Source organism: Alligator sinensis, unplaced genomic scaffold (assembly GCF_000455745.1).
Source record: "Alligator sinensis unplaced genomic scaffold, ASM45574v1 scaffold814_1, whole genome shotgun sequence".
Classification (NCBI taxonomy): Eukaryota; Metazoa; Chordata; order Crocodylia; family Alligatoridae; genus Alligator; species Alligator sinensis.
In genome coordinates, this window is record NW_005842352.1 from 805568 (window position 1) to 815566 (window position 9999).

The following is a 9999-nucleotide window of genomic DNA, read 5'->3' on the forward strand; positions in this document are numbered from 1 at the left end:
AGCTTAAATGCACACAAGTCTGGATTTGGATTTGGACTTCCTTTCTAATAGGCCAATCAAAAACAAACAAACAAAAAACCCCTGTTTGATTTCCTTAAGCTTTTGAAGAAATCTTGCTTCAGATCTGCCCCTTGCAGCTTGAATAGGAGTAGGTTAGGCTGCTTTGTGCCTTACGGCATTGCTGGGTCACACACTGCCTATAAATTGATGCAGAGACCACATCCCTGGCCTCTAGATCACATTGCGTTGCTCCCTGTGACATTTATCTTTTGAAAAAATTACACATTTCTGGTGGGTAAGAAGGCCAAAGCTGGGGAAGAAAATGGTTGTTGAGAGAAACTAAGCTGCTTTTAGGACTTTGGAAGTGAGGACGTTTCCAAGGAGTGCCATTGTACAATGTGAGAAGAGAAAGGTGTAACCTGCAAGTCTGGGGACCTAGCTGGGTTCTAGGGACTTTTCCTTGTTCTATTTAATGTAAAATATAGGAACAGTCCTTGGAGCAGCGACTGGACTCCAAGCCTCTCCTACACAAGTAGGTGCCATAGCCACTAGGCTAGGAAGTCATGCTTTCTCATGTGCTTGTTCTCTCTCTTGCCCAGTGGATTCACAGACCATGACTTCTTTTCTAGACAGTGGCATAGCTTCAGTAGGAGACATGGGGTAAACTGAGGTGAAACAAAGGGGATTATTTGCCAGAATTATGTCACATGCATTTGCCTATTTTTGTTTATTGCATATATACAGGATCAAGTCCTCAAAGACAAAAATTAAAAGATTAAGTCATTGTACTTGAAATTAGTAGTTTCCTACATAGTTTGAATTAATTTGTGCTTTCACATTATATTACCATAAATTATGGCCCTCAACCATCCATAAATGTATTTTAAATGGGTGAGTTTTTGGGAAGGATTATTTATTTACCAAGTGGCTCATTTACTTCATGCTTAAGGTATGTAGAATAAAGGTGACAGAACACTTTGAAAGCCCACAAAAATCAAAGGCTACTGCTTTTTTATCATGTTTGTTTTCTTGTTTCAGATAAGTTCAGTCTTAGTATCTTGTCTAGTAGTGACAGCGACCTCATCAAGTCTACATAACGAGTGTGAAGAATAGCCAAGGAGATGATGGAAGGTCATGTAATTTCTTATTGTAGGGTAAATGTTGGACCCAAGCAATTATCACTTATTATCAGATGCTTGCAACTTTGTTTTAACTTTTAATTGGCATTGTGTGGTTTAATTAGTGCTAAAGATGACCCATTTTGCTAAAAGATGACACGTTTGACTCCTGTGCTGAGGGAGCTGGATCTCATAGGTTCCTTTCAGCCTCCTTTACATTCTGACAATCAGAAAAACTATATATATATATATTTTTTTTTTAAATCTATTAAACATGAAAACATTCATCTTCTGATGTTAATCCAGTTTCAATGCACAATGGGAATGCATATGTGGAGCTCACATTCCTGGAGTCACAAATTGTGACATTTCTTATCACCAGCGGTAGGCTCATACAGGCCAGTTATGTTTGTCAGTTTAGGCTTTTTTGTGGGTTTTTTTAAAAAAGATTGCTTGAGGTGAGTTGAACTGCTGTGCTGCCACACTGAGATATATCTGAGGCAATCAAATGTAGTGTGCCAGTCAGGAAGTGTATGGAATGGAATTACGCTAGCAATATGCAGGATTAAAGGTGTGGAGCAATATGTGGGATTTCTGTAGCGTTCTATGTGTCACAGGCCTGGATTTAATGTATTAATGTCAAAGACTTCCCTAAGATATAGCTAGGAATACTAGAACAGCCAGTGCAGACTCAGTGTGGTGCCCCAGTCCCTGCCTTGTGGTGCCCATTCATAGACAGACGTGGATGAGCCTATGACTTATCAGGTAGATGTAACAATAATCTGTCCATACTGAGGACGCCCTTTTCTCACCAGCCTTGGAAGCTGATCTTTCATGGATGTCACTCTATGTGTTATACCCCATCAAGTTGACCCATACAGGAAAGCCCAAGTATACGTTAGCATATAGGGAGCTAGGGTCTACTCTAGTGAAAAAAAATATTCTTGTGCAGATGTCCTATGGCTTGCATCCCTCTTTGGACCATCTAATGGCAAGATGTTTGTGGAGAGGGAGGGGGACAGAATGAAAGGCCACAGCAACCCCCCTCCCCACACTGATCTAACAGAGCTAGAGGGAACGCATGTGAAATATGACGTTGCTAGCTGAAAAAGTCCTATCAAAATCAAATCTATTCTTGTTTTCAAAAATGAAATGGGAAATAGCTGAGTTGATTACACCATACAAGTGGCTATGCAGATGCCACTTCAAAGCCATAACAAATTTTAGTGACAGAGGATGCTGGCAAAGAGAGGAACTAGAGGCCAGACCCTATTCCACTTATTAGGTGTCTATGTACAGTCCTATTTTGCTCTGCTTAAATCCCTAAAACATTTGGTAATATTTGTAGCATTCATTCTTCTTAGTCTTAAGACTAAGTCATAAACTGTGGTGAGAAATCATAAAATGTGGTATTTATTATATTAGTATTTTGGGGAGAACTTGTGCCCCATGGAATAGGACCACATTTTTACATTTGGATATGAAAGTAATACGCTTAATACATAGAATAAGATCTAGCCCTAGATATCATAAGGTGACTGTCCCACCATTAATGTCTAGATTTACAAAAGTGGCTAGTGACTTGGATACCTCAAGTTTTGGGGGCCCAATCTAAGACACTGTACAACAGCTTGATTTTCAGAAATCTTCTAAGAATATCCTCTGAAAATCACACCCCTTTAAGGCGTCTCAAGATAGACACCCTCAGATGTACAACCCCTTCAAGTCACTAGTTCCTTTTGAAAATCTTAGCTTGTGTTATTCTGAACAGGAATTATGGGCACTTTATACACGTGCTCCGGGACTGAGGAGGAGGGGTGCGCTAATTAGACCGACTCTGAGAGCTGGTCTAATTAAAGCTTCCGGAGTGTCTCATGTATCAGTGTCCCTGTGCTTCAAAATGTTGGCGGAGGCACTTTATCTAAAGCTTATTTGAAATGTTGGGACGCTGATACATGAGATGCTGTAGCCTGCTGGAGTATGGTAATTACCATGCTCCAGCAGACACGATTAATCAAGTCTGTTCTGATGTGCTGTAATTACAGCAGATCAGAGCAGCCTTGCTGCTTGTGTATAGGCACCCTATATTTTCATAAAGTTCTACTAGCACAAGCTGTATTCTAGTACCTGCATTGGATTTGTTGCAGATAACAGGAAAAACTATGATTATTTCACTCAAATTAAATTCGTTTAACAATTCCATAATGCACCACGTGCACAAGAAACATTACAGCCATTGACTCCTGTACTTGTATCATGTCAAGTACTCTAATCTGTAATTCAATAGCTTCTAATTTATTTTTTTCCTCTAACTACCAAAATTGTTTCCTCTACATTATAATACCTCACCCTGAAGAGTATTTCAGGTAAATATATCGGAGCACTTTACAAATATTAATAAAATAGGCTTTACAGCACTTCTTTGAGGCCCAGTTTATTAACAGCCCCAATTTTTTGAGATGGGGACCTTGAAATGTAGGAATTTAAGTAACTTGCCCAAGGTTATAGAATGAACCAATCAAGAAAAGAGTCCATAAATTCTCACTCCTGGTCCTGTATTCTGTTGGCTAGACTAGTCCTTCTCTCACTTAATGGTCATAACCTCCAAAGCCTTATGTTGAAACAGGAAGCATTTTTCAATTGCATTCACATTATGAAGTACCTGAAAGGAGCCAGACTATTTATTTTGACCTTCATGAATTGAGAAACTAAAAATGTAAACTGAACTTCTTCAGTTTGTCTAAATTGTGTAAACAAAAGCTGGTGCTCACATTAAGAGGCTGTGTGATAGCTTTTCTCAGACTGAATCAGCTTGTAATGGTAAAGACCTAATCCCTCCATATGCCAACAACTGCATGATAATTACCTTGCAAGACCAATGTAATTTGGTTATTTAAAAAAAAAAAGCATATCTGAACAAGGAGGTGTTGATCCTCCACCCCACTGCATCTGGAATAGTAACTTATTAATTTGCAAAGTGAGCAGAGCTACCAAATTGGTATTGCCTACTTTACCTCTGCTGTGCATTCATTTTGCATAGGCATAATTGGTAATGCAAGGGGCCCAATTCTTATTTCACTAAAGCTACTTTGCATTGCTCTGGCAGAAACCTTCATGTAAATGAGTCGGGTCCAAAATGGCAGAGACACAAACCCTAAGTTCTAAATGGCTGACTTTTTTCTTGATTTCATTACTTTCTATCGAACTTTTTGAAGGTGGTTCGATCTCCAGAGGTTTGAAATTTGTACTGCTTTTGGATTACCATCCAAAAATCTAATGCTTATCCAGGTTATTCAGACCTCATAAATATGCAAAACTGAGTGGAATTGTAATATGAATAGGTTTTCTCTGGAGACTTCTGCTTCTGTTCTTGGCCAGAAAGTCTTAATCACAGTATTTTGGCACTTCTCAGTTTGAAACTGGAGGTAACCCTTCTCTTCCCAGCACATCAAATACACCCGAACACTTGAGAACATCAAAAGGTTAGACCTGAGGGTAGCTCTAAGATTTGGATGATAGTTTTATCTTACATCTCAGTTATGCATTTTTTTATACAGAATCTGTTACTGAGGTTCAAACAGGGAGAGAATGTGTATTTTATCTAAGGTGACTTGATCATCATTTTTTCCAGTAGGTTTGTTTAACTATTTTAAGGAACTGGACTGAAGGTTTAACACTGTAGTTTTTGTGTACCCCAAACTCTCACTGAGGCATTTTACTCCCACATTTTGCCTATTTTACATGTGTATGCACTTTTGGAGCAAGGGGGTGGGGAGTCAAGCTTTCAATGTTCACTTAAGCTTCCTTATTACATAAATTAACCATGTAATACATATGAAGTGGTACAACAATTACCGAAATCCCAATCTAGGAAGTTTAAATCTTGGCCATTATAATCTGATTCAGTCTGAAACTTTTCATTCTAAACCATTAGTGTCACATACGGGGTGCACATGTGTGTATGTGCACCCCCTGAGCGTGGCGGTGCACCCCCTGTGAAAAGGCACCACTGACACTGCTGGAGGTCCCTGTGGGCAGTTGCTGCTCACCACCCCCCTCCTGCCGTCAACACTGCCAGTGGCATCTGCAGGTGGTCTGTAATTGCTGCCGGCTGCTGCTGGCTGCTGCTGACACTGCTGGCGATGTCTGTAGGTGGTCATAGACCACTGTTCAGTGCTTGCCACCCCCCCCCCACTGCCAACAGCACTGTGGCCACCTGCAGGAGCTCCCCACTTGCCACTAACAGTGCCGTCACCTCCTGTGGGAGCTCGTTCTGCCCCCCCAGCTCCCAGGGACACGCGGCGTTCATGTTCTAAACTATTCAAATAAATTACACAGTAGTTTTGAATGTACGCTGACCGGTGAATCAGGCATAGACATGTATTTTCAAAGGTGAATTATTTCAGCAAAAGTCTGTGTGGGAAGATAATAGATTATGGTGACAAGGGGTCTGTTTTGTGTAAATTAATGATCCATTTATGCAAGGTGTCAATGCAGATTAAATGAAGTGAGTGTCAGGTGACTGCTGGAGGGGAAGTTGCATTCATTAGACACTTCAGTCTTGAATGTCAGTCTCTCTCCTACATGCTCTCGTTCAAAACTAGATCTTTAATTCACGCCCGGGGGGGGGAGGGGGGGGGGAAGGAAGGGGGAACAAAGTTCCCAACCATTGAAAGCCATTCAAAACTAGTTTAGGCCTCTGATTTGTAAAAGGCAGCTATATCCTGTTTTCTTGTTCTAGTTACCTGCAAGTCTGTCTTATAACCATATCTATTTGGTGCCATCACCATGGTATTTGAGCGAATTCTAAACTGCTCTTCTGGAAAGAACATTGAAACAGCATGCCATGGGGTACCACTCAACATTAGCAATGCTAGGTGTGTAAACACCTACACGTGATTAACATTAAAAACATTCTGACCTGTAAGAGATGAATTGCTGTATTATTTTTTGTAGTCAAATAACAAGGACTCACTGACAGGTAGAGGGGTAGGAAAAACACAGCCCTGGGGCTGTGTTCAGCATGTCTACAGAAGTTCAATTAGATCAGTCTAAACATGCCCAATCTAACTTAGTGCACCTCCAGTACAGTTAAATTAGATCGGGTCGGCCATTTTTTGACCAAGCTAACCTTTCTGGAACTTCTGTACAGTTTGCACTTAGATTGACCTAACTAGGGTTCTAAGTATAAGGTCCGTACGTGTGTGAACTAAGTTAGATTTGGTGGCCATTTTTAACACAATCTAACCACCCCCTAACTTTCCTGAATTTCTGTACCCTTTGTTACTAGAAATGGAGAAGCCTTTGTATATCTGATTAATTAGTAGCAACTTTTATTTCTTACATCATTTTAATATAATACTTATGATTGGATTATTGAATGAACATAAAGAACTAGTCAATGGAATTCTAGTTATAAGCAGATGTTAGATTTAAGCTTGGAATAGACACATTAGTTTCTAATTTATGACTTAATATGCTAAATCTATCTACTTAACTATAAATGGAACAAACTAAATTCTCCAGCTTTAGAGAAACAGGAATAAGGGCATATTTCTCTACTAATGGCATAGATTATTTTCAACTAGATCTATTTAATAAAAACCTTTGCTCCTAGCAGGGTGCAGAACAGAAAACATGCAACAGTTACAAAGAAAAATAAGGGAAATAGTTATATTATTTATTTTGGATAAGATCCAAAAATTTAAGAGTTATATATGCTAATAAACATAATTGTCACTCTTAAAATGGAATAGAGAATGTTTGTATCTTTCTTTTCAACTTACCTTTGCCAGTTGCTCATGGATTTCTAACAAGCTTGGTCTGCTGATTTTGACGCCACTGATGCTGCCAGTGTTTCGATAATAATCAATTTTAGGAATTGGGTCCATTGTGTTATGGCCAAAGGTTTGTAGGTAGTATGTGTTGCTGTGAGTATCGTAGGGATGTATATTTGCATCTGGTTTAGCAGTATCTCCATTTTGAAGAAAATTGTCGTACAGCTGTCTGGTACCAGGCCTGAAACTGATTCTCAGTCTGTTATGGGCTTCATCAGCAAAAGATGTTTCTTCATAGTGTGGAGGATCAGTGTCCTCTTGAGATGTTGCACTATTGTCATGGCCATGGCTTTCATTAATTACATTAACCTGAAACCGATTTGCATTTGGATCCAAAAATACACTTGGAGAATTATTCATTGACATTTTAAGAGATATTATGTGCTTAGGTTCCAATAGAGAATCTTCTAGGGTTAAAACTAGTGTTGTTTTCTCTACAAGAGACTGCTACTGTTGGGTTTGACGGATCTTTGTTCTTAATGTAGCAAAGTTCAATGGTAGTTTTCTTGAGGCTGTCACCCCTAAGCAGTCTTCTTGGAGTTGTCCTGCATGATTCTGTCATCAAAAGTATAAATAAAACTCTTCCATATGCAATTAACTTACATGGTAAAGTGATTTCAGATGATTTCTTTATAAACACAGTGAGAAAGCAATCTTATTACTTGTTTTATAAGTAGGACCTGATCTAAAGAACAAACTCATTAAGAAAATAGCAATCTTTCCACTCATCTCAAAGGACTTTGGAAGCTAAAACTACACTTTAAACACAGTGCTTCACTAAATACGGTGGATCCCAAGGTCTCATGGAAGCTGGTTGGAATTTTTGAGCATAAAGAATGCAAGAAGAAACATGTACAAGTCTGCTTAACTATGAAGTCCCACTGAAATACTACGTACACTACATATTTCCCTTGTAGGGCAGAAATAAATTGATGTGAAAATTCAAACCTTCCAATTGTTCCAGCATAGGAGACAATTTATGAGTAGATGATTAAAGCACTGAAAACAACATATTTTAGAGACAGCTACAAATAATATAATTCACAGGAATAGATACAAGGGAATTGAAACATATAAAAAAATAGTACCACCTTTTTGCTGAATTCTAATGGATGAAAATAATGAATGTGTCCATACAACGAAAGCAAAAGAGCAATTATTCATTATTGATATACATTAACAATATTTTAAAGCAATTTGAAGTTGAGAAGCGCATGACAGAACTGCTCTTGCATTCCTGGTAAACCCAAAACAACCTTTTAAGACAAATTGAAATATATAGGGGCAGATGGTCAGAACTGACCATGTGAGACCCTATACAAATGTCTTGCAGGAAATGTCAGCTCCTTGGGACAATGAGCTCTCTAGTCAGATCATTCTCAAATGGTATCAATGACAAATTCTTCGTGATCTACTGAGAACAGATGCAGAACTGCATGGGAGACTTGAAAAACTACATGATGAAACCTGCTTTCACTATGATGGAAGAATGTATCGGTTTTCTACACCCTTATATAGAATAATTAATTAAAAACACATTAAAGCTGATTAAAAATCTAATCAAATCCCCATTACCCTGAAGAGGAGCATGCTTGGGCCTTGAAACTTTTATGAGTGCATCTTATAGTAAAAAATATTGGAGACAAAATAAACATTAATTTAAAGGAATATTCTGACTGAACATCTGCTAAATAAATCAAGGGGAAGAATGCATCTAGCACTGATAGTTAAATCATACTATGTCTTACTATAGCTATACGTACCTAACTATATAAACTTTGTTCAATAAGCACGCAGGAAAATTATAATGTGAAGAGCCCTCTTACCAAACACACTCTACCCCTCATTACAAGTTACTGTATTTGTAGGTCCCAACTACAAATAAAAAAAAATGTTTGCTAACTTCCATAAATGACACACATTTTCTGCTGTAAAGTATCTTCAGCACAATACTTTATATAACCTTCTAGATCTTTTATTTTTTAATGTTTTATGAACTTCATGTAAAACAAACAGTTACTTTTTGCCATCTTTATGTGGCACTATATTCTGTTGGTCACTTCATATCCAGGTTTCACAGTATTATGATATTGGTAATCTCAGACTGTATATTAGGTGCTGCTTCCCTTAGTGTGAAATTCTTTAATAAAAAGTTTAAGTTAAGTATTCAATTTCCATGCACTAAGGGGCAACTCTTGATCCATAGCTATTGACTTTATTGAAACCAGATTTGTTCCTAACTGTGTTTTGGAGCCTGCGTAAAATCCTGGTCCTTTTCAAATCAGTGGGAATGTTGCCAGTAATTTCAACAGGGCCATAAGTTCACTTTCCTAGTTTTCTTCTATTCCACTGGTAGTTCTTTTTTCTAGGAAAACAAAAGTCTCTTACCTTTCTGCTGCCTTTGCAAACAGTATTTTTTCCACAGTAAATTTCCAGAAGGCTGTTAGTTGCTGTTGTTTGCTAGTAAATTTGCACCTAATACTATAGTATTGTGTATAAGTTAGCAATCTTACATTATTTGGGATAGTTAAACTTACCACCCAATTTCTGCTTTAATGAAGAACAATCTCTCTCTTATTTACCTTATATGCATTATCTTTGCTTATATAGTGTGTCCTTCTGACCCGTGAATTATGGTTTTTACTCCATTGGCCAATTTTCTCTTCTGTTCAAAATATAATCCAATCTCTGTCTTTGCAACATGCTATAAACCACTTCTGATTTCTGATTTAGAGGGACATTCTACCCTGTTAAACATCAACTAGTAAATGAACCTATTAATTCTTGGAAGGAAGAAATAAAACTGTTCTTGCATAGTTTTATTTATTTATTTAATTTTGAATTTGTAAAATATAGCTGTAGGCATCCCTGCACTGCTGTAACAGCTACTATCCAGCAATTATGTTGACTAGCATGTCAGTATATTCTTCTTTATTTGTTTTAATACCAAGGATAATTTTATTTAGATTTGCTTTCTTTTCTATCGTTTTATATAAAAAACATTGTAGCACAACAGTGCCTTAAGGGTTGGAGAAGGATATACC

The 9999-nt window shown here is 37.9% G+C and overlaps 1 protein-coding gene across 6 annotated transcripts in view; it reads right to left on the bottom strand.

The window, feature by feature from the left end:
* Positions 1-9620, bottom strand: part of SLC12A1 (solute carrier family 12 member 1) — a 62279-nt gene extending 52659 nt beyond the window's left edge. For 2 of the 6 annotated variants that reach the window (XM_006029039.2, XM_025210485.1), the window contains exons 1-2: positions 9344-9620; positions 6905-7510 (exon numbers count right to left, since the gene is read on the bottom strand). In XM_006029039.2, the coding sequence (XP_006029101.1) occupies positions 6905-7321 (417 nt within the window). In that variant the 5' untranslated portion in view covers positions 7322-7510; positions 9344-9620. The remainder of the gene's footprint in view (positions 1-6904; positions 7511-9343) is intronic. The other 4 variants (XM_025210487.1, XM_006029040.2, XM_025210486.1 and 1 more) reach the window with 3 other exon arrangements.
* Between the last annotated feature and the right edge of the window lie 379 nt (positions 9621-9999).